Raw genomic sequence first — 24,539 nt, 5'->3', positions numbered from 1 at the left:
GGTGATTGATAAGCTGCTTTTTTATGTCTAACCCACTAATAATCTAATCCAACATTACTGCACATCACAAAATATGATTTAGATTACCATCATGTTAAACCAAATTAGGATAAAAAAAAGAAGTAATATATGGAGTTCCATCCAATATGGGTTCCGGAGAGGATTAATACATGCTTACCTCTATAATTAGAGCGGTTGTTAGGGACTCGAAACTTAGTCTTCGAGAACGTGAAGTATTAATTTTACTATTACATGAAGGTCCGTCGTTATAAATTCAATTAGTATAATTTTTTATTTTTATTAAAAAATTTAAACTGCATAACTAGTGTGAATTCTTGATTCTGAACTCCCTTTCCTGGATTGCTATTAAGAACAAACAAAGTGGTTGGTAAAGCTTGTCTTTTGTTGAGCTCCATAGCCCATAGTCTTCTTCAAAGGGTGTGACCTAACAATGTCAACCAATAAGAACTGAATCAAGAGGAGAAAAGAGTCAACTTGAGCTCAAAGAAATCACCTTGGAAAGCTAGCTAAGATAAACTTGGAATTGTTTTCATACATAAAATATGCACTTGAACTTACAGAACAGAAGGTTTTGGTGAAACATTGACTTCTTAGGTAACTCTTGCTTTCTTTAATCTTGATTGAGATGTTGTTTAATGGAGGTGATGTGTCTCTTGTGACCTTTGACTTCATACCCACACCGCCCACTCTTTTCTTGCACAGCCAGTCAACTGCTTTCTTTCCCATCTCTCTTGTCCTCTCTCTAGCCAAATGCTCCATCAAATTTGTCTCTGACCATCTCCCAGTGCTCAAGAAAACGACCTCCAATGCATAAATCTTGGAAAAAAATGGAATTTTGATACGTAATTAGCTAATGATAGATGAATTCGATTGATATAGCTTGTTGAGAGTGTTGAGAACAGAGCAGAGTCAAACCCCAGCTCTTTCCATTTCTTTGGATCTTCTTCTTCTTCTGTTCCACTGTAATGGAAATATAGTGTTCTGCTTCATCGGCATCTTCTCCTCTTCCTTCTTCTTCTTCTTCTTCTTCTTCTTCTTCTTCTTCTTCTTCGTCTTCGTCTTCGTCTTCCTTCTCTGTTTCTTCTCTTGATGCGCGTTGACTTCTTTTCGTGAGAATCTAAACTAGTCTGAATCAAGCAAGAATCTACCGAGAATCCTCAATGGTGCTGCAAAAGATGGATTTTTAGCCAGAAAAGACCATTATTTATCGATTTCATTTGTTCTCCTGCATGAAAACGTTGACTTCGATGGAAAGCAGGGGAGGCTTCTGGGCGTCGATCTCCACGCACGCTTGCTGCTTTATCCTGTTCTGCCTGCTCGGAGCTCGACTCGCTTGTTCTCAGAATCAGAGCTGCCACTCCGGCGACTTGGATGCGTTGCGGGGCTTCGCGGACGGCTTGAAGTCTTCTCCCCCTGGGTGGAACGTCAACGACTCTTCCTCAAGTTGCTGCGATTGGCTCGGCGTCGTCTGCGGCCCTCCGGCGATCTCTGGCAGAAGAGTGGTCGGATTGGTTCTTCGCAACAGAAGCCTGAGAGGCTCCATCTCCGACGCCTTGGCCGGACTGGATCGGCTCAAAAGGCTCGATCTCTCCATCAACAACCTTCAGGGGCCGGTTCCTCACCGGCTGTTCCGCCTTCCTCTGCTGGAGAATCTCAGCCTCAGCACCAACGAGCTCGCCGGCGTGATTCCTCCCGACGCGAGCCTTCCGGCGATCCAAGTGTTCAACGTTTCCTGCAACTACTTCACCGGCCACCACCCCATCCTCGCCGGCTCGGCCAACCTCACCTTGTCCGACCTCACCGCCAACAAGTTCCACGGCGCCTTCGACGCAGGCATCTGCAACTCTTCAACCAAGATCCAGGTTCTCCGACTCGCCATGAACAGCTTCTCCGGCGCTATCCCGAGAGGCATCAAGAACTGCAGCTCCCTCGTCGAGCTCTCGCTCGGCGAGAACAGCATCGCCGGAAACCTGCCCGACGAGCTGTTCGAGATGCCGTCGTTGACGCAGCTATCCGTTCAGCAAAACTTGCTCTCCGGCAATCTCAGTACAAGTATCGGCAACCTCTCCAATCTGGTCCTCCTCGATCTTTCGCTCAATCAGTTCTCGGGTTACATCCCGGACGTCTTCGGCAATCTTCCGAAGCTCGAGTCGTTCTCGGCTCATTCGAACCATTTCGTCGGTGATCTACCAACCTCTCTATCGAACTCGCCATCTCTCAAGGTGCTTAATCTGAACAACAACTCCCTCAGCGGCGAGATCGATCTCAATTGCACGGCAATGACCAGTTTAAGCTTCCTTGATCTCGGCTCCAATGCTTTCTCTGGCACCATCACTGACAACCTCCCTCAGTGCGTGCAGCTGAGGACCGTGAATCTCGCCAAGAATGATCTCGCAGGCGAGATTCCCCGCAGCTTCAAGAACTTCGTCCCGTTGTCCGATCTCTCACTCACCGGGAATCGCATCTCGGACATATCCTCAGCCTTGCAGATCCTTCAGCACTGCCCCAACCTCACCATCCTAGTCCTCACGAAGAACTTCCGTGGGGGCGAGACGATGCCGGCCGATGGAATCCAAGGCTTTCAGAAGCTGGAGGTCCTCGTCATCGCAAACTGCGCTCTTTCAGGCGCAGTTCCGCCATGGCTGGCAAACTCCCCCGAGCTGGAAGTTCTGGACCTATCATGGAACTACTTGTCCGGCGCGATCCCACCGTGGTTCGGGAACCTCGACAACCTCTTCTACTTGGACCTGTCGAATAATTCGCTCACTGGTGAGCTTCCCAGTGGCTTGACACGGATGAAGAGCCTCAAGCACGGGGGCAGTTCGCAGAACTCCTCGGAGAACTTCCCCTTCTTCATCAAGAAGAACTCAACCGGGAAGGGGTTGCAGTATAACCAAATCAGTAGCTTTCCTTCATCTTTGGTTCTGAGCCATAACATGCTCGTCGGGCCAATCTTGCCTGGATTCGGGGAACTGTCACATCTCTATGTTCTGGATTTGAGCTGGAACAATCTTTCAGGAAGCATACCTGAGGATTTGTCAGGGATGACAGACTTAGAGACCTTGGATTTGTCTCGCAACAAGCTCACCGGAAGCATACCATCTTCTCTGACCAACTTGAGCTTCCTGTCAAACTTCGATGTGGCATACAACAATCTCGCCGGAGCAGTCCCAACAGGAGGGCAATTCTCAACCTTCTCAAGCTCTGCGTTCGAAGGCAATCCAGGCCTGTGCGGCTTCCACTTCTCCCCTTGCTCCTCTGCAAATCCTTCACCACCGCGAAGCAGGCGACACGGCAGAAGTGCTGCCTTAGGCATGGCGATCGGAATCGGAGTTGCGACAGCTTCTCTCCTCGTAGTTGCTTATTTCATCCTACTGCGAGCTCGACCGAGAGGACGCGAAGACAACGCCAAGGTGGTCGCTCATGCAGATGAATTCTCCGACCCCGCCGGTTGCAGACTAGTGCTGCTGTTCCAGAACAAGGACAACCAGGAGCTCAGCATCGACGACATCCTGAGATCCACCGACAACTTCGATCAAGCTCACATCGTCGGCTGCGGAGGGTTCGCACTGGTCTACGGAGCAACTCTGCCGGACGGAAGAAAGGTTGCCATCAAGAGGCTTTCCGGCGACTACTGTCAGATGGAGAAGGAGTTCCAGGCCGAGGTGGAAACCCTCTCCAGAGTTCAGCACGAGAACCTTGTTCCGCTGCAGGGGTACTGCAGGGTGGGCAACGACAGGCTCCTCATCTACTCCTACATGGAGAATGGCAGCTTGGACTTCTGGCTCCATGAGAAACTACATGAAGGCAACTCAACGCTGGACTGGGGAAGACGACTTCGGATCGCTCGAGGCGCAGCCAGGGGATTGGCGTACTTGCACCAATCCTGCGAGCCCCATATACTACACCGCGACATCAAATCTAGCAACATCCTCCTCGACCATGAATTCGAAGCTCATTTAGCAGATTTCGGCCTTGCGAGGCTGATCCTTCCTTACAAGACTCATGTGACGACAGACCTGGTCGGGACTCTGGGATACATTCCACCGGAGTACGGGCAGTCCTCTGTTGCTACCTTCAAGGGCGATGTCTACAGCTTCGGTGTGGTTCTCCTGGAGCTGCTCACCGGAAGGAGGCCGGTGGACATGTGCAGACCAAAAGCCCACAGGAACGTGGTGTCATGGGTGCTTCAGATGAAGAACGAGAAGAGGGAGATTGAGGTGTTTGATCCTTCCGTATGCAGCAAGCAGCATGACAGAGAGGCAATGAGGATGCTTGAGATTGCATGCCTTTGCGTCAGTGATTCTCCAAAGCTGAGGCCGTCGACCAGTGACTTAGTTGCATGGCTGGAAGAACTTGGCCATGATGAGAATTGACTGAAGAGAAAGAGAGAGATGGAATTCCTTCAATGGCGGTGAGCTCACTACAGACAATAATAGACACTGTAAAGCTTTAGATCAAACTATGCAGGATATTGATTTAATCTCTAATTCAGTCTATGGAGTTAGTTCTCTGTTTGTGTAAATTACCTTGGGCCGTGGTCTCGGGGCCGACGCGACTCGGTTCGGGTCCGAATGATGGGGGATCTTTAAAGGGGGTTCCTCGGGACCGCTGAGGATGCTGGCTCGATCGGTTCGGTTGTGGAGGTGGGTCGCCGTTTCCTTCGGGAAGGGGCTCCTCGCTTGGTGGGTCCAGAATCGCATCGTCTTCGTTCCTGCGCACAGGTCGGGTCGGGGTGCTTGACCCGACCCCTCCGATGATCAAGTTAGTTCAAGGTCGTATGATCTTTTTTCCTAGTCTTTCCTCCCCCCTGCTTGTTTAGAACGCGAGGATATTTATAGGGAAGTTTGGTGTTACCGGGTGTGTTTGCCCGCAGGGGGCAGGATCGTACCTCTGACGGTGTATGACATTGCCGTTGGTGTGGCGTGAGGGATAGAGCCTGAGGGGTCGTTAATGGGCCTCGGTCGACGTTTCGACCCGTGTTTGCCAGGTGCTGTCAGCCCGATAGAGATGTGGGGCGTCAGCTGATGTCACGTGAGTCTTATCATAATTATCTCCCTCATCATTTTCTACTTTTTTTATATCCTAAATCCAATTAATAGAAATTATAATCCAACTTAAGCAGCTCGGGTCGGATGAAAACGAATCCTTAATGAAACCCGACCCGCTAACGGGCTCGAGACGCTCTTTCGATGTTGACGGGTGTCGAGAATATTCCGCAGTTGCGGCGAGGTGATCGGATCCGACGGCTGTTGATTTTTCGTCGGATTGATCTATTTTTCTCGCTTATTTTCGAAACTATAAATTTCCGTCATCCTTCTTCTGTCTGCCCCGCTCGAATCCGCCTTCGGGTCTCGAGTACCCGGGGAGCGACCGCCGGGACGTTCGGATCCCGGCGGAGAATATTCCATGGCGACGTCGCTGCCGGCGCACGCGCTGGGAGACGTGTTGGATTGGTGAGAGGAGGTGAACAACTCTACCCTGTGGCAGGATCGCATCTTCCACGCCCTCGCCGCCCTCTTCGGACTTGTTTCCGCTGTCGCTCTCGTAATGTTCCTTTCCAATATATGCAAAAATCGTGATCCGATTTATTTTATTCCTCTCTGATGAACGATCATTTTCGTCTGCCACGGAATCGGTTTGTCCATGATAGATGCATGGTTCAAGAATTTGGTACCTCTGGCTAACGATTCTTGGGGATAGGTATAGGTTATGATGGAGCCGAGAAATTTAGCGAATTATAGGATAGGTATATGTATATAATATGTTACTTTTGTTGTGATTCTTTGGTTCAGGTATTAATATAAAATTTGAACAACCAATGCAAATCGGTAAGGAGATGCTTCGTGAAATCTGGCTGCACGTCGAATTATTGTATGCTATTAGTTTCACTCTTTGGTTAATTGAAATAATCTAGTACACAGATACAATTGGTTAGAACCGAGTTCAGAGTGCCAGAGTTTGGTTGGACGATACAGGTCTTTCATTTCTTGAATTTCCTGGTGAATGGAGGTAAGGATCTAGCTTTACTGATGTTATACACTCTGGTACAATGTGACGAGGACTCAAAGAGGTGTTTACATCTGCTTTTTCTGGCAAACGTGGTTCTTATCTTCTGCAGTCAGATCACTTGTCTTCATTTTTCTTCGGGGCGTCCAACAAATAAAGCCTGAGGTTTGACTCTCTTATTTTTTTGTTCTCCATAGGTATTGAGTCGTTCTTACAGTAGCTTATCTTACAGATCGCCCAACATATTCTTCTCGATTTGCCTGGTCTTGCATTCTTCACTACCTATGCACTTTTGGTACTGTTTTGGGCTGAAATATATTACCATATTTATTTTTAGCTTTTCTGTGTTGTTTTATTTTGGTCATGGTTCATATGAATGTTCAGCCAGTTTATTTTCACTAAAATGGAATGTCATGCAGACACATTTGATATCTACTGATGGCCTTATACCATGTTTCTATACAATTAATGCAATGGTTTATGCTATCCAGGTAATGACATGGTTAATTGTATGTTGGACAAGTAGCATAAGTATCATTCTTGTGTCAATCCTCTTTTATCTTATTACAAGTTGAACTTCCAACAATTATTCTGCACTCAGCTGTTTTTTAAATTATTAGCTGGTGTTCAGAATGTGAAAGAATGATTTCTACTGGCTTTTTCAGTTTTTGGAAAACTAATCTGTATAAGATGATTTGCAAATGAAATTTTGTTTCCTCAAAATTAGATGTGTGCAACAAGTATGTTGTGTGTGACTAATTGGTTCTTGGTTAAGCTAATATATGATGTAGATGTATTATCATTCTTATTCAAGTTTTCTTTCCGCTACCATGTGGCCATCTAGAGTGCAATATTTCAGAGTTAAATAAGTCTATAATAAGATTCAATAGAGTCTTGTGACCAGCTATCAATTTGACATTCACCTACTGTACAAGGCCAATACAAGCCTTGCACCAGGCTATACCGCTACCTTTCAGGTGCAGCTACTCAACTAGTCGTTGGGAGCGACTGTGGGGCTCTGTAAACTACCCCCACAAGCCTCATTCTCCTCCCCCCCCCCTTCTCTCTCTCTCTCATTTTCTTTCTAGTCTCTCTTAGACTCAATTCTGTCTTAAATCCCTTCCAAATTCATTGAAGATCATTAGGGGAGTTTGATTTCCATGAGAAGAAGATGAACTCAAGATCTAGACCATTTTCCCTTCACATCAAGGTGAATCCAAGCCTTATTTGTAAGTTAATATCATGCAATTAGGTTTAGGTTTATGTTTATTCTTGCATGCCTAGGCTAAATTTCAAAGATTAGATCTAATTTAGAGCTTGATGTAATATCTAAATTTTGGTTGATTTATGTTAAATGATCTAACTTTGTAGTTTAATTGTACATGCCAAGAAGAATCCCAAAATAGGATTAGAAAGTTTTCTTTTTCAGACTTCTGAAAGTTAGTATATACCAGCACTGATACAAGGTATAGTACTAGCCAGACCCATACCAGTTCGGGCCCTGAAATTAACAACACTGGATAGCAAAACTTCCATCTTAGCGTTCACTTTTAGTTACCCTCATCATTCATCATTTTTTGTGCATTAATATGAACATATATCTTATGCAAATTTTAGCACCATATGGTAATTCTTTCTCAATTTATTACATATTATTTGTAAAACGTCATAGGAGGTCGTTGTACTACCTGTAACGGAAGTGCTACGTAATTGTAACAAGGTTTTGTGAATCCCATCTTTTAGTATGCATAATTAGTTTTCTTTTCAAGATTCATTTTTTGAATTAAAAATGGAAATTTTATCAGGCTTTTGTCCCTTTTTTGCCCCCAAGTAAAATTTTTTTTCTAACTTTTGAACTTGTTCTCATGGAAGATGATAAAGTTCTTGTTAGATGGGTCTAAGAGGCTAGAATGAATTCTTTGTAGTCATATCTTATTTTACATTTCTACACTTTGCACTTTGGTTGCTCTTATGGTGGAAGCCCATCCAAGCGATAGTTATCCTATCCAAGATCTTCTTTGCAGGTTTTATTACCGAATATATGGATTTTATTTTGTTGTTTATGAATTCGATGAAATGAACTATATATTTATATATTTTTACAGGTGTTTCTTTGTTTGTTGCCATTGGATTTCTTTTATATGGAGGGAGGTGAGCCACTGATATGTGTTTATGTACATATATCTTTCCACTTAGTTTGAACCTGCACCTGTTATTCTTTGTATATCATTTATCCTGAGTAGGATTTTAACTTGCATGTCTTCACTAATGTTCAAAATGCAGTCTGTTTGTGAATAGAAGCTATATCCAGTCAAAATTCTAATATTCTAAAAGACTTGTTATCATGAACCATTTTATGTACTTTTATTTTTCTGAATTTGTTTAATTACATCCTTGGAAACCATAAAATGCACATTATGTCAGCAATGCTATATGCTTTTTACACTGGAATTTTGGTTGGATTACCATTTTAAATATGTGATAGTTTTTTTAATTTGTGTTCTTTCTGAAATTTTATTTTTGATCTATTGCCTTTATGAAAATTAAACATTATCAACTTGTATTTCTGAAGAAGGTGCTTATTAGGAACTGTTTACGAATTCTCGATGAAAATCTGTGGCTTATGCTTTTGAAAAGATTGTTAACTCTAGTTAATTGAGCTCAAATATTTTAGCTCATTTAATATTCAAGAAGCATGTGAGGCAGCAGACTTTGGCATTTCAAAAATCTATCTTTCATCTAACTGCATGTTCATGCCTGAGTTATACATTTGAGAACTTCAAAGCATGTTATATATGTGAAGCTCGAAGTAAATATTTAAACTAACATCTAATACTGAACACAGAAGGCTGAAAATCCATATGCCCCTGATAATTTGAACTTATCCACTAGTTTGTCAGTAATGATTTTTTTTTTTGCTTTTAAATATTCAGTATAGCTATTGAAATACCAAGTCAAACGAACATTAACAGATGGGGATAACTAAGGTAGCGTGTATGATGAGGCTGATAACTAATACATGTTTCTTGAGGCACATACTAATATGTTATGGGACTTAATTGAGTAATATTTTGTCCCTTTTAGGCTCTTCTTCATGCTGAAACTCTTCCCTGTTGAATCAAAAGGGTGATGGAAAATGTTACAAGAGGTATATTTGGAACGTGTAATATTCTTCATAGGGAGCCCTTGGCTCTTAATGCATTATCGACTTGGTGCTTATGCAGGTTGGCTATGTTACCACTGTCTGTTTCTTATGTTTCATGTCACGATGTATTATGGTAAGTGTGAATATTGTACCTCATTTGTTATCAGAATTAGAGGTTTTGATATGCTTGGCATATAAGTTTAATATTCTAATCAATGCTTCACAGGTGTGGTTCAATGCCTTTGATAAGGCTGCAGACATTGATGTTCTAAACCATCCAATTCTGAACTTCATATTCTACTTGGTATGGCTCAAATTTATATGGTCTTGAACATGGTCAATGCAGTTAGTTCATTTGTAGGGAAATGATATAATATTAGAGTATGTTCTATTACTTCATATGTGATATAACTATGCACATCCTCTTAAGTTTTATTATACGCCAAGCATTTCTGAAGGACTATGCTGGTTTTCACTGTCTTCTTTCTATGTTGTTATGCCTCATAATGGAGTAAAGTTGGTATTTGAGAATATCTGGTGCTAAAGCTTGTACACTTGGTTTCTGTGATGTGATTGCTGAGCACCAGAGCCAAATCAGCACCAAACTTAGTTTTAATGTTACGAATAGTTATCTGATTTGATAAACAAATTATTAAAATATTATGGCCTAATAATGAAATTAGGTGACTGATTTCATCCAAGAGCAAATGAGTATGAACTTAGGAATTATCATTATTCTGTTGCAAATACAAAGACTTGTCTTCTGGATATATAGAAGATTAAATGTAATTGCCACATAGAAGAAGTTTTATTTGGCTATATAGAGCTTTTATGTTAAGATAATTCTATAACACTTTAATGATCTTAGTTCTAATCCCATTAATTTACAAACTAGATGATTACCTTGGAAGCATGCAGGGTCTTCTTGATTTACATGTGGTATGTACAAACTAGTTCTTATACAGCATGTTTGATTATTCCTTCTGATTATTACAATCAAGAAAGAAATTTCAGTCAAACAGCATAGATAAGTTACTATTTGATCTTTCATTTTTGAGGAGAGGTAGTTTGAAGTTTTCATTGCAAACACTAGTTGATTGGTCAGCCAAAACAGTTCTTTCTCAAGTGTCTCGTTCCTCTACTTTTGGCGAGGTTAATCTTTCCACTGATGACAATTGTGTGATGATAGACATCAATTTCATGGGCTGTTCAAATGCTCTTGAAATGTGGTCTCAGATGATAGATAAATTTATCTTTTGACTAATGTTTATGCTAACCAGGTATTTGAACTGATTAATTGTGTTTTATCCCTAGTGAAAATTGTCATAGACTTGCGAAGAGGTTCTTGTGTCTAACTTCACCAAATGTGTAGACTTATACAATTGGGTTTGGATCTAAATGTTTATATTTGTTCTAGTGATAATCTATTGTCATCAGAGTAGCTCCAGATCAATCTGTTTTCTTTTCTTCTTTTATGTTTGCTTATGACATTTATTCAGATATGACAATAACAGGGACCACTGATCTATTGATTTTTTTTTGAAATTTTTGCAGCTTGCTGAAATTATTCCTTCATCCCTAGTCCTTTTCATTCTAAGAAAACTGCCACCTAAGCGGAAGATTACTCAATACCACCCACTCCACTGATCCAGGAATTATGTGCCTTTATCCATTTTGAGTTCCCCGTAAGAAACATAGATTGTTTTGCAAAGTTAATGTTCCATCATTCTAATCTGCAACAAGGGGTTCAGAAAAGCTGCAACTATCACGGTTTGTCATGGGCTTGCAATTTGCTCCTGAGAGGCTGTTGATCATTGGGAATATTATCAAGGTCTGCATAGAATCTCAACTCTGTAGCAATGATCCATTAAGTTTCATTTCATTGTGCATACACAATCTCGAACTCTGCTAATAGTCTGTGGTTAATATAGTCTACTTCTACCTGTGAACTCAACTATCTCAGAATACTTATCCAAGATCCCTTAATTATCTCAGTATTACTTTGCTTCAGTATTGTTTATTGTTGCAGATGATCAAAGCAATACACATGCAGATAATTCATTCGAGTTACCTTTCGTAAGTTTGCTATCTTAGCTTCTCATCTAAGTCAAAATGCTTATTTTGCATGAATGTGAAAGCATGTAATATGTTTCACTTATGAATTACAGAAATCCAGTAATTTGATATTTATCTGACAATGTTGTTAGTGTCTCTTGAATTTTTATCCACTCTGTATACTCAGCCTAACAATCAGGTACTCATTGTGTGCATAAAATTCTTCTTTTCAGATTTAAGTTTGAAATCCCCATATGTGTCAATTATGTTGTCATGCTACTGCAAATATAATATGGGTGTGTTTGTCAGTAATTATCTCTGCAATTTCTTTGTTCTGTTTTACAATATCAAAATCATGATTTTAAATTTCCATACTGGTTCTGTATGGCAGTGAGTGAGACGCATGATGTCAAACCGGATTGGACACTGTGATCAAACCGATTTATATCGTCTGGTATTTAGAACCCATGATCAAAATTATAGTGCAATGAACATTATAATATAAAGAGAGAGTATTCACATACCGTCTGTAGTTGGAACAAAGTGCAGGATTCATCTGGAGAGCTGTTCGACCAGAGCTTGGGCAAATCAAATGTGCTCGAGGTATGGCATTTACATCCCTCTACTCTTAAGTTGAATGTTTGGTCATGTATCTCGTTTCAACTTCCACTCAACGGTGTCTGCTTTGCCCCTTTGGCGCTCTACAGTTGAGTTTTTGCCATTTCTGTGGTCCATTTGACCTTGATTTAGATGATAAATTAATATATCAATTCTTATAGGTTAGTTTATTCAGAAATCCTTTTCTAATCAGAATTAAATATGATATTGGAAGAGTCTTGTTTCTTTTGACATAGTTTAAGTTGTATTATAAATCTCAATATAATGTGTATCTGTGATGTTTACATAAGCATTTAGTGATTATTATGGTGAAAAACATTGTATTCCGTTAAAAACAGCCAAACTGATATAAACGAATCAACTTTCTTTTCTTTTGGTCTAAAACATCCTTATATAACTTGCATTTGATAAATTTGGGAGCCAATTAGGACTTAACATAATTTTGGAACAATTTGAACTGCTTTGGCATAGTCAAAGCCAACGTCAAAAACGTAGAACGCAAGAAAAAAACTGAAAAATGTTTTTTTTTATTCGAACCTTAAATAATATTCATATGATGTTTAATAAGCATATAATGAATATTAATCTTGTTATTAACCTTCAAAAAATAGAGATTAAACTTTGTCAACACCTGGTTTCCTTTGGATGTGCGTCATGTCAGACAGGCACGACATGAGGCATTAAGGATACATCTAATTGTTATTATACGGTGAAGCTATTGAATGAGCTCCACCACCGATGCTTGATCTCTTTGTTGGCGATTCCCTGTCAGTGTATTTTACTTATATCTCTGGTTCTCCATCGCATACTTTTATATCTCGCGCATCTCCTTTCACCGACTATTTTCGCATTGTGAATTTCACGTCTGCATCGTTACCCGCAGGACCTACCCGCGAAAGCGGACCCGTTTCGTAGGTCCCATGTTTTCCTTCAATCCCGCATTACTTCTGCAGAATTTCAAATATATTCCTCCAAAGTCAGTAAATGTCATATTTACTCTTTTAAATTTTGATTATATATATCTTTCTGCGAATCTTTTTCATCCCTCAACTAACCCTCATTTGATTTTAATTGAAATTTTCATTGATATTTAATATCTTAAATTTTTGTATGCTTCTTGATTGTAACCAACAGATATTAATCATAACTAAAATGGATTTCGGGGGAACTTATTAAAATTGGACGATTAAATACTATATTTTTAAATGTAAGAGGACTGATAAATAAAAAGGCTCCTTGTCTTTTCACTGAAAGATTGGACGATCTCAGCCGTCAAATGTCACCCGCGAAATGCTCCAAAGTTTCTCATCTCACCCACAGCAGCGAACGCTCCACGTAGCGCTAAGGAAACCTCCCGAGCGGTTCCAGCACAAAAGGCAATAGGATCAGCTGCTGCTCGTCTTATACAGGTACGTGACCTAGACTTCTCATAACACGACACGTACCCGGATCTTGGTTCCTACGCTAAAGCTCTCCACCTCATAAAATAGACGGACCCCTCCGGGCCGTTTCTCCCCTTCATCGGCATCGTGGGAGTAGCTCTCTGTCTCTTGCGGCGAAGAAGAGGCGAGGAGGAGGAGGAGGAGGAGAAATGGCGAAGAAGGTTCTGCTACTGTGCGGCGACTATGCGGAGGACTACGAGGTGCTCTCTTCCTGAACAATCGCCGTGATAAACCTGCCATCGGCTTTCCTCTCGATGCTCTCTTCGATTCTGATACTGAAGTGAATCTTTAGTTTAGAAATCGATCGTAATTGCATGACGATTCCCGCAGGTTATGGTGCCGTTTCAAGCGCTTCAAGCGTATGGCGTCGCTGTCGACGCGGCTTGCCCCGGAAAGAAGGCCGGCGACGTGTGCCGCACCGCCGTCCATCAGGCTTCCGGTCACCAGGTAGTTCATCTGGGAACACCTTAAGAGAACCTTGTAAGTGATTGATGAAATTAGTTCAAGAAAATCTGATCAGGAACATCGATCTTTAAAATTTTGAGCTGGTGATGCGTAATTATGGAAATTCCCACCGAAATCGGTTTTCCATCCACGGGTGCGTCGCTTGGTTTATGTCATCTGACCATTTTCCATCAACCAAAAGTTGGCCATACGTTTCTCTCGAATTATAGATTGCTTGGGGGGCAGAAGACTTAAGCATAGTGGACGAGAGAGTCGAGAGTTTGCTATTGTAGTTCTATTTGGTTTGCCCTTTTTATGATGATCAGGAAATATGAAGAGTTGTAAGGAAATATCCATAATGATTTAAATCATCAGTAATTTTTAGTTTTCTCTTGTAAGCTTAATGTCATTTTGACGTGAACTGATTGCCAAGTCTAGTTAACGGAGGTAAATCGACATCTCAAAGCTCCTATGCATTATGCTAGTTCCATTTGCAAATGAACATAAGGGTTTGCGGACCATCTGTTTTCTTGAAAACTCATAGTTGTTTCAACATGAGAAATCCACTGATATGAGTGTTAAAATGATGACATTTGACATGCACCATCTTTTTTTTTTTTGTCAAAATTTATTCCATTTCTAGTCCTTAATTTACATTGAGGAAAGAATGACTACCGAATACCATTGCATATTTATAATGATCCAAATAAATGTTTCTTGGATAAAGAGTATCTCTTCTCAGTCATCAGAGAAGCAGTGTAACGATGTCAAGGCACCTCATGGTTTTTTCACTTTGTTTGAATCCACATGTTTCTGTTAGCACTGCACACCGAGGACAAAAATAACCTCACAAGAAGATGGAATTTGTTCGATAGATTCATCTTTCCCTTTCTTAGTGGTCACATGTTTAACTTGTTGCATGAAGGTTTATTTTTTTCTTTCTTATATGAAACAATCCCATTGTTGCAGACATATTCTGAATCAAGAGGTCACAATTTCATGCTTAATGCATCATTTGGTGAGATTGAAGTGAGCAAATATGATGGATTAGTTATTCCTGGAGGTCGGGCACCGGAATATCTTGCGATGAATGAGTCAGTTGTGGAGTTAGTTAAAAAGTTTTCTGATTCAGCCAAGCCAATTGCATCAGTTTGCCATGGTCAGTTGATATTGGCAGCTGCAAATTTGGTTAAAGACCGGAAATGCACAGCCTATCCCCCTGTGAAGCCTGCCTTGATTGCTGCTGGAGCTCACTGGATAGAACCAGAGACGATGTCAAAATGTGTCTCTGATGGTAATCTTATTACAGGAGCAACATATGATAGCCATCCTGAGTTTATCCGCCTTTTTGTTGAAGCACTAGGAGGTTCTATTACAGGCTCAGATAAGCGAATTCTGTTTATTTGTGGGGTATGTATGCAACAAAGTATCCTTATTTTCTTTACTAATATCTTCTGCTGTGTAGCATCGTTGGCATGCTGTGTATGCAACAAAGTGCTTTCTTAAACAGATAATATCATTTTCACATAGGATATAATAGTCAATTGTTAGCATGTATAATCTTTCCTGTAAGAGAAAAGAATGATGATTATGTTACTGTTGAGAACCACATCATCGATGGCAAAAAGGTAAATGCTGTACATATAAGCTACTATGGTGATATAAATACCTGGTATTTTTTTTCATTTAATCATAGATTTGCAAGTCATTATATTTGGCTAGCTCAAGTGCATTTATTGCCATAAACAGGATTAGTGAGAAAAGATCTGCGTGGCCCAACCTAAATAGTTGGGACATCAGGGTTTCTTCCTCTCGACACCTGTCCTATCATTGACACTGAAATATATATTATGACAAGGAAGAAGATAATTGTGAAAATTATATGAAACCTGTACTGTCATTGATGGTATTGAAGTACTTCAAATTAATAATAGAAGAATATAAAAAAGGTTCTCTTTAAATTCTTCTATCTCTGTGGATATTAGCTTATTCTGGCCCAGATATACCTTATGCTACTGTTTCTGCCATCTTGACATATCAATAGGACAGGACATGAAGGTGAAAATTGATACTTTCAGTTTAGGTATTGCTTTTTTTTTTTACTCCTAGGATCTAGGAAGGAGTCTTTCCGAGCTAGGACTTTTGATGTTCCCTCGGTCATATTTTTATAGACGGGGAAGCTTGATTCTATAAAAGTAGTGGATATGCTAATTATGTTTTATTGCATACGGATGTTGATTCTATAATTACCTAGCAGTTTCATGTAACAATAACTTGACCCTGTGTTGTCTTGATCTACAATAAACATTCACTAATCCATCATTGATGTACAAATTCGACCTCCTTATGAGCTGGAAGTTTGAAAATGTCCCTTTTTCACGGGACAATAATGCTTTCAGAAGCAGAAATAACTTATCTTTCTTTTGAATGCAAAGAATTAAAAAGAACTGAACCAGGTGCTTTGGCTCATTTTTCACAAATGAACTTGCAAATCCATGAAACAGTTATTATTTTGCTTGTCAATGTAAATTAATTCCTTGTTTATTCCTATGTAATGTTTCACAGGATTACATGGAGGATTATGAGGTTATGGTTCCATTTCAGTCACTGCAAGCTCTTGGTTGTCACGTTGATGCAGTCTGCCCAAAGAAAGGTGCTGGTGAAAAGTGTCCAACCGCCATCCATGACTTTGAGGGTGATCAAACTTATAGTGAAAAGCCTGGACATGATTTCACCTTGACAGCATCATTTGAAGGCTTGGATGCTTCTATCTACGATGCCCTAGTGATACCTGGTGGGCGAGCACCCGAATATCTTGCATTAGATGAGGAAGTTATTACTTTGGTGAAGAAGTTTATGAATGGAGGAAAGCCTGTTGCATCAATTTGCCATGGCCAACAGATATTGTCTGCTGCTGGGGTTTTGAAGGTAATTTCTATTAGTTTCTTTTTCAGTAACGTGGTCTTATCACCTCTACTGTATGATAAGTTACTTGGTAACCTGTAGCTTAGGTTTCTAGTGAAGAACATATAATTTCACCTGCAAATAGCACCATGTAGCGACAAAAGAGCAACAAACCTCTACTGAAAACCATCCAGCTTTGTATACCGTAGTTGCCACGTAAGGACTACAAGACAACTCAAGGAATTATGCAAGCTTCCAAGGATTATGTTGAGTTTTGTCTGAAATTTGTCCGATAGAATAGATTTTCCATTTTGTTTCGGCAAATACAATCAGGATAACTCTTATCTCACCTTATTCTATTTTCTTATAAGTAAATGTAGATTATTTGGGTAGATGTTTTGTCTAACTTGATATTCTTGAGGTATGCATCATTAGAATTTAGGATTGACCGAGTTTCTGAGCATTATGACTTTGCTCTCTTGGCCTTAAAGTCAAAGTTAGTTAATCAAATTGTGACTGTTGAACTTTGCAAAATTATGAACGAATGTTGTTGCGGCTAACTTGACCATTTTCTTTTTTGTTTGAACTCTGTGATAGAAGTTAGTCAAGACCATATCTTACATCAAGTTCATATTATGCTAAGTCCCAGTATCATTGTCAAGGGGATACCCGACAAGCTTGGGCTTTCCACTTTGGCAGATGACGTTATATATATATATATATATATATATATATATATATATATATATATATATATATATATATGGCATAGTGCATTCAACAAGAATCAGTTACTGTTCTAAAATTCAAAATTTTATTGTTATGCTTCAAAGTTCAAAGTCCATACATCATCCTCATTTCCAATTTCATTGCAACAAGTTCAATTTTCTTAGTTGTCTTTTAATTTTTCTCCTTCTATATATGGAACTTCATCCATCACATCTGTTCATTTATCATGTTTCACTTTCCATGTCTCTATACTGAGAAATCATCCGTGCATGCCTCATGATTAGCAATGTTCTCTTGCGGGAAGCAAGAAGTGCGGCCAAGAACTTCATAAATTTAAGTACAATAGGAAATTAGGGTTTTTAATTTCGAATGATATCGCTCGTACCGGGCAATACGGACTGGTCCGCCAACAGATCGGTATGCAGACCACCTGCTACTGGGCGACGTCGTTGATTGGGGTTGTTTTCGCTCCTTTACCACCCAAAATCAATCGGTGATGGTCGATTTCGATTGTCATCGCCCGCTACCGGGCGGTATTAGCCGAGGGAGAAGGAAGAAGAGGGAGAACCTAGAGATTCGATGTTGCTCTCCTTCAATGATCCCGATTCGTCGCAGCCCTCCCTCGTCGAACTGTCACGGACAAACTTCTCAACAAGACGTTGGATGTAATGCTTATGTGTGTCCGTGTCTTTTGGCATGTTCATGCCTTGTACAGAATGTAAAGGGGCGGCCGAAGGCTTATAAGTCCCATTTTAGTTGGGTTGGTGGCCTCTTTAGGCTTGTAAATAAAGGTTGTGTCATGTGGACACGTGAGAGAGCTTTCGGTCTGTAATGGACCATTTTACCCTTTGTTGTGCCACTGTTCAGAGCTTGTAAAGTCTGTTTGTAATTTGCATTGCTTATGAAGTGTTTTTCGGACATGTTTGCTTGTGGATCCCGATTGAGGCGTTCTCTTTTGCCTGTTCTCTCTTTTGTTGGTCCTAAGGGACAATGGGAGTCTTCGGGGAGGCTGACCTTTGCGGACGGACACGCAAGGGTGCCGCACGACTTAGGCAAAACCAGCTAAGTCCGTGTCATATGGTATCAGAGCGGGACAAGCACTCATAGAAACACTTGACATGCAAACGTGGGGGACCTAGCGGGGCTGCGTTGAGGGCAGTCAGCACACGCGCGACCGTTTGAGGGAAAACGGGCATGGAGATGTAGGGAAAAGAGTCGCTCAGAGGAGCGGGCATCTGAGATTGGCATTCAGAGGAATGGCCAACCCTTCGCGCAAGAGGCACCACGAGAACAGGCAAGCTTGGAAGAATTTGGAGCGCACAAAGGTTGGGATGGCTGAGTTTGAGCTATGGCTCAACGTTGACAACTATACTTGATGGTGCTCTAGGCAAGCGAGGCGCTTGGCAAGAATGAGACCATGCAAGGTGGAATGAGTTGCTCAACGACCAAAAGAGTTATGCAAAGCTCACAGAGGTGAGGGGAATTGCTAACTCGAAGAATTTGGTACTCATGCAGGGGCTTGTATGCGGACGATGGAATGTTCGTGGCCATCCCAAGGCGACCGAGACTCTGCGCCATGGAGCATTGAAACTTTCTCTTCGGCATGCGAAGGATACGTCCGGAGGAGGCTGAAGTGTGCAATGAGTTCAGCATGTTGCTAGGCCTTGAGGGGTGCAGCGGTGGCTGTATTGACGTGGAGGCGCAATCTAGCAAGTGCGTTTGCAAGAGGCAGAACAATGCACAGTTTTTTCAGCAGATCGGAGTAGTCCAAGGGGATGGTGGTCTCTAAAACGAAGAGAGATGTTGCTCCAACGGGATAGTTATCCAGGAGGGATAAGTCCCGGCTCTCCAGAGGGAGAGTCATGTGAGACGGACCTCACATGTTGAGGAGGAGTACCTCAACAAACAACAACTCCACGAAGCTCGATGGACTGAGCAAGCGGCGAGGAGTTGTCGCATGATCTCGCTCGAGAGAATGCATTGGTGGATGCATTGCGAGATCAAGTGGGGGAGCGACCTAAAGCAACTTAAATGAAGGCACACTTGGAGTCGATGTGGAGATCGGACTCAAGGGAGGGCTGACCCGTGGAATGGTGGGCACGAGGGCCACCATCGACTCAATGCAAAAACGAGGAGCGGAGCAACTTGGGTGTAACTTGGCGAAGTACCCAAGCCGCATGAAGGGAGCCAGCAGAGAAGTTGGAACATGGAGCAGAGGCACAGTGCTTTTCTTAGACAGAGGTCAAGGACATGAGCTCTTGCAGAGGCAAGAGCAGGATCATGTTGTTCTATGGGTCCTTCATTCTGACGGAGTGGACTCATCTTGCATGGTGCCAAAGACGAAGAGAGCTTCGGGGCACATGCACCTTATCTCGGAGAAGCATTTGATGGAGGAACTAAGGCGACTCAATTTACGGAGGCGAAGTTGGGTTCAGAAGGCCTTAGCACGGGGCAAGAGGACGCAGAGGCGGGTACTCTTGAAGAATATGCCACAGTGTTGCCATTCGAGTTGCTATTAAGGAAGCAGTGTGCAGCGGAGATTGTGCTGGTAGGGGTAGAGGCCCAGGATCCAGACAATGGTGCACAAATCACAGTGAAGTCGGTGGACTTCGGGAGCTACTAGGCGACGGACTGTCCTAGAGTGGTGCTTCATCTAGGTGTGACCCAAGAGTGGGTGGATGAAGGTCGATTGCCAAAGGAGCGAACAAAATCGAAGGTGGAAGAGACCCGACGATGTATTGGCAGAGGCCACACATGGAGGGTTCACAATTCGAGTTTATTCCCCAAGGATCAGAATGCAATGGAGATGTCACCAGGAGGCGACATGGTGCAGCGGATCGTGGTGGAACAGTTCGTGGCAATGCGATACACACAACTTCGTCCCGTGAGGGATGAGATCATATGGAGGTATGATCGGGAGCTACTGGGAGCTCCACTTTGGTGAACAACACGACGGCAAGAAGGGCTATGGATTCAAGGAGTGAAGGCCATGGTACCGCAGAGGCGGGTCTTCCGGGCGTGCACCGAATTTTGCATCGGATGAAAACCTTGGTCATCAGCATATGGGGGCTGGGTTCCACCAAGGGAAAAGTTCGAATGCAAGTACCAGTGAGTTCCATGGGAGGGACTTGATCATGCAGAGGTATGATCGAAGCAGCTGGAGAGTTGGACTGCTCCAGAGCTCATATTCGCTTAAGGGAGCCCGGCAAGTCAGAGGACAAGGCCGAGTAAGCGAACGTTGCTACCAAGGAAGCTATGGAGAACAGAATCGGTGCAAACCCTACAATGCGATGGCAGAGGCCATGCATGGGAGTGCAGTCTGTCTTTCCATCGACCAGAAGGAGCTGCTTGGAGAACACAGAGGTGTTGAAGCAGGGGGTCGAAAGGGGCGAGGAAGCGACGATGAGTCCAGAGGGACTTAGCTACCCAAAGTCAAGCAATCAGTTAGAATGGAGGTGGACTCAGAGGAGTGCCACGGAGACATCTCTACTGATCGTGAAGAAAAGGGATTCAGATGCGAGGCGACGGATAGTAGGGCCATGGGCATGGCAGCGCCATGGTACCGCAGAGGCGGGACTTCCGGCAAAGTCATTAATCCCTTGCTCTCATGGAGGGAGAGCGCTTGGTCGTGAAAGGGGCCGAGGAGGTGGAGCATGCAGAGGCAATCTCCAAGTACCGAGACAAGGCTGAAGGGCAGAGGCCAAGAAACTTCGTAAGACCGGTGTCAACAAGTTTCTCATCAAGATAGCCGTAAGTGAAGGACTTCGGGTCATGCAAGAGTGCACGACCAAGGAACGAAGCAGGCAGTACGCGGTGCTGTACCTTTGCTACTCAGTGGAGTAGGCGGCAGAGTTGATGGAGAAGACGGTACAATCCCAGAGGCGACCTCATCTATCAGAGAATTACTCCAAGTTGGGGTGAAAACTTCCTGCATTCCAGAAGTTCAATGGCATTGAGAAGGTGAATCACAGTAACTAACTCAACGCAAGGAGTGCAAACACTTCAAGTGCTTCAGAAGTGTGAGCAAAGAGCAGGCGAAGGCCAGTAACCAGCTCGATGCGTGAAGTACAACCTCGAGGAGGCGGGCGAAGTCAAGTAACCTTTGCCTTCTCAACTCTTAAGAGGATGGGCGAAACCGAGTACCCCAATTCTCTTATCTATCCAGCAGAGGAGCTCTGCACAAGTTCAAAGACCCTTCGAAGGTAATGGAAGACAATAGTTGTCAAATCCTCACCAACGGTGATCAGTGCTACTGAGAGTAGATTGTCCGCCTCATTTCCCAACGAAATGCCAATCGAAAGCGGAAGTGATGCGAACCTACTTGGATGCGACAACTAACTGAAAGAAGAGTCAATGAGCATATTTTGTGGAGGAAGGACCCAAAACTTTAGAAGTTTGCGAGGCGATGCTCGTTAAAGCTCCAACAAGCATCCACCCAGTTCAAGCAGCATGTGGAAATTTTGAGAAACTGGCGCAGTAAGAATGGTCTTTTCCTTCATTTGGTGGATCCGCAGGAATCAACGAGGATCAACACAACTCAGCCAACCCCACACCAGAGTCAGAGTCATTGGTGAGTTGAAGCAGCATGGCGGATCAAAGGTTCGACTACTCAAAAACAGCAGCGGAGAGCAGCTGGGAGCCAGGAGGCGCATTGCAGCTGGAGCAGAAGATTGAAGACTCAGCAAAGGCGAAGAGTTGCAGTGTTCACAAAGGCTTCGACGAGGACGTCGAAGGGATAAGTGGGGGAGAATGTCACGGACAAACTTCTCAACAAGACGTTGGATGTAATGCTTATGTGTGTCCGTGTCTTTTGGCATGTTCATGCCTTGTACAAAATGTAAAGGGGCGGCCGAAGGCTTATAAGTCCCATTTTAGTTGGGTTGGTGGCCTCTTTAGGCTTGTAAATAAAGGTTGTGTCATGTGGACACGTGAGAGAGCTTTCGGTCTGTAATGGACCATTTTACCCTTTGTTGTGCCACTGTTCAGAGCTTGTAAAGTCTGTTTGTAATTTGCATTGCTTATGAAGTGTTTTTCGGACATGTTTGCTTGTGGATCCCGATTGAGGCGTTCTCTTTTGCCTGTTCTCTCTTTTGTTGGTCCTAAGGGACAATGGGAGTCTTCGGGGAGGCTGACCTTTGCGGACGGACACGCAAGGGTGCCGCACGACTTAGGCAAAACCAGCTAAGTCCGTGTCAGAACGCCACATATGAGATGTCGCCTTCTCCTCGTCTGAGGCGATGAGGCCTCGGCATCATCGACGACTTCTCCTAATCCGTGCGGGGAGAAGAAGCCTCGGCTGGGGAGAAGAAACCTTGGCGACGTCATCGAGGCTTCGCGGGGAGAAGGAACTTCCCGCGAAGAAACCTTAGTGACGTCGCCGAGGCTTCAAGGTTTTCTTCTCCCCACGCAGGGAGAAGAAACGACGTGACGTCGACCCTTTTTTATTATATATATATATATATATATATATATATATACATATATATATATTGAGCGATACGCTCTAATGTACCGCTCGATATACTCGTACCGTACCGTGCTGAACTCGATACTCCGGTACGGTACGAAATTACAAACCTTGTAGGAAACTATCCTTTGATCTAGGCTAGCTCTGATTTGAGAAGAAAAGCCCTCAAAGAATACCATAGGGAAGGGAGGGGTGATCTAAAATATACCCTGTAGTCTTCTTTGAAGGACCTAATGTGTCGTGTGAAGTAACTGATGACTGTCAGTTCAGACATTTTGAAGTGCCCATATTGTGCAAGAAGTGGCGGCGCACTTTTGTGGCAAATGCAGGTGCAGGCTCCCATAGATATGGTGGCCTAATGTGAATGATTTTAATTGCGAGGTTGGTTCCACGGTGGTTGCCTTCACTTCACTAGATGACTTATAAGTGGCTAATAAAGTATCAAACGAGCGATTATCTAATGTGAACTTGCTGGCAAAAGAACCAGGGAGTTTTTTAAGCAGATTACTGGACATGTTTCTTTAATGAGTTCGTGTCTCTGTGCTTGTAGAAGATTCAGCATAAAGCTTGAGAAAGGATCAATGACGCAGATTCTGCACCTTCTTTTGAAGCTTACTGATGATGGCGGATATTTTATTATCATAAGCTGCATTATGTCTTCTCACATTCATAGGCTCAACTTAATGCATGGACAAAGCATCCACCATTGTTTGCAATATGTAATAGGACATATCTGACAGCCTGCTTGCCAAGTAGCATGGCTGGTCATTGTTGGTTATATTAAGCATGTTGATCTGCCTGCTGAGGCGGTTTCAAGTTCTTTAAACTATTAACTTTCCAGGTGTTTCACTTGTGATTCTGTTGTCCGTTTCGTGATCTTTTATTATAAGACTTTAAATAATTAAAACATATTGTGCATTTTATCCTGTAGGGGAAGAAATGCACAGCATACCCGGCTGTGAAGCTGAATGTGGTACTGGGAGGAGCCACATGGTTGGAACCAGACCCGATTGACCGATGCTTTACCGACGGCAACTTAGTCACTGGTGCTGCTTGGCCTGGGCACCCCGAGTTCATCTCTCAGCTTATGGCTTTGCTTGGTATAAAAGTCTCCTTCTAAAGCAGGAATGTGTGTGGAGCTTATCGGCGCAGTTCAACCTCCGACACTCACTCGAGTTCTTCATCAGGATTATCCTGTCAACAGAATCCTACAAGGTTGCGTTTTTTTGTCTCTGTGAAGACTTGTGTCTCATGTACTACTTGTCACCTTTTTCCTTTGTCTCTGTGAAGACTTGTGTCTATGTACGCTTGTTGCAGTTTCCAAGTGACTCACAGCTATGTACATTATTATAAAGTTCCTAAATACTCTATGCTGTTTGTGGGGCTAATTACGTATTGCCCATGGTTAGTTGCATTTAGTATCTCAATCTTTATATTTTAAAAAATTATATTGACATATTTATAGTTATAAAAATGATAATTATCTCAACATAGATGGTGGTGGTTGTTGCGACGATTACAGTAAAAATGGTGGTCGCCTCGTCACTGACTCATCAGATAGATCTCAACCTCGACGTCTCTCCCTTTGTATATGTGTTGACACAATTGTCGAGCGACAAAAGGATCACTTGGCATCTATGTCAGCGTTGATATAGATGTCGAGCGGCCCTTTTGTTCCGTGGTAATTGCATCAACATCGACGTAG

The 24,539-nt window shown here is 42.7% G+C and overlaps 3 protein-coding genes across 3 annotated transcripts; all 3 read left to right on the top strand.

The window, feature by feature from the left end:
- The first annotated feature begins 627 nt into the window (after positions 1-627).
- On the top strand, positions 628-4,532 carry LOC103978684 (phytosulfokine receptor 1-like). Its single transcript, XM_009394569.3, has one exon. The coding sequence runs from the start codon at positions 1,251-1,253 to the stop codon at positions 4,395-4,397; it is 3,147 nt and encodes a 1,048-aa protein (XP_009392844.2). The 5' UTR covers positions 628-1,250; the 3' UTR covers positions 4,398-4,532.
- Positions 4,533-5,361: 829 nt separating this feature from the next.
- Positions 5,362-13,251, top strand: LOC135632672 (tobamovirus multiplication protein 3-like). The gene is made up of 8 exons (XM_065141333.1): positions 5,362-8,181; positions 9,115-9,178; positions 9,255-9,308; positions 9,402-9,479; positions 10,730-11,006; positions 11,205-11,251; positions 11,622-11,833; positions 13,103-13,251. Exons 2-5 carry the CDS (start codon positions 9,167-9,169, stop codon positions 10,820-10,822), a joined length of 237 nt encoding a protein of 78 aa, XP_064997405.1. The 5' UTR covers positions 5,362-8,181; positions 9,115-9,166; the 3' UTR covers positions 10,823-11,006; positions 11,205-11,251; positions 11,622-11,833; positions 13,103-13,251.
- Positions 13,252-13,332: 81 nt separating this feature from the next.
- Positions 13,333-24,222, top strand: LOC135632665 (protein DJ-1 homolog D-like). The gene is made up of 5 exons (XM_065141327.1): positions 13,333-13,490; positions 13,621-13,737; positions 14,704-15,144; positions 16,300-16,662; positions 23,766-24,222. Exons 1-5 carry the CDS (start codon positions 13,440-13,442, stop codon positions 23,952-23,954), a joined length of 1,161 nt encoding a protein of 386 aa, XP_064997399.1. The 5' UTR covers positions 13,333-13,439; the 3' UTR covers positions 23,955-24,222.
- Positions 24,223-24,539: the final 317 nt, after the last annotated feature.

This window comes from Musa acuminata, chromosome BXJ1-3 (genome assembly GCF_036884655.1).
Source record: "Musa acuminata AAA Group cultivar baxijiao chromosome BXJ1-3, Cavendish_Baxijiao_AAA, whole genome shotgun sequence".
In the NCBI taxonomy this organism is placed as follows: domain Eukaryota; kingdom Viridiplantae; phylum Streptophyta; class Magnoliopsida; order Zingiberales; family Musaceae; genus Musa; species Musa acuminata.
The sequence above is the reverse complement of the archived record's forward strand: the minus strand, read 5'-3'. Positions and strand labels throughout refer to the sequence as shown.

Coding starts and splice junctions, on each gene's coding strand:
- LOC135632672 (XM_065141333.1), top strand. Junction 9,309..9,401: donor TCATGTCACGATGTATTATG/GTAAGTGTGAAT, acceptor AATGCTTCACAG/GTGTGGTTCAATGCCTTTGA. Junction 9,480..10,729: donor TGAACTTCATATTCTACTTG/GTATGGCTCAAA, acceptor AAATTTTTGCAG/CTTGCTGAAATTATTCCTTC.
- LOC135632665 (XM_065141327.1), top strand. CDS start 13,440: ATGGCGAAGAAGGTTCTGCTACTGTGCGGCGACTATGCGGAGGACTAC. Junction 15,145..16,299: donor GAATTCTGTTTATTTGTGGG/GTATGTATGCAA, acceptor AATGTTTCACAG/GATTACATGGAGGATTATGA. Junction 16,663..23,765: donor CTGCTGCTGGGGTTTTGAAG/GTAATTTCTATT, acceptor TTTATCCTGTAG/GGGAAGAAATGCACAGCATA.
- LOC103978684 (XM_009394569.3), top strand. CDS start 1,251: ATGAAAACGTTGACTTCGATGGAAAGCAGGGGAGGCTTCTGGGCGTCG.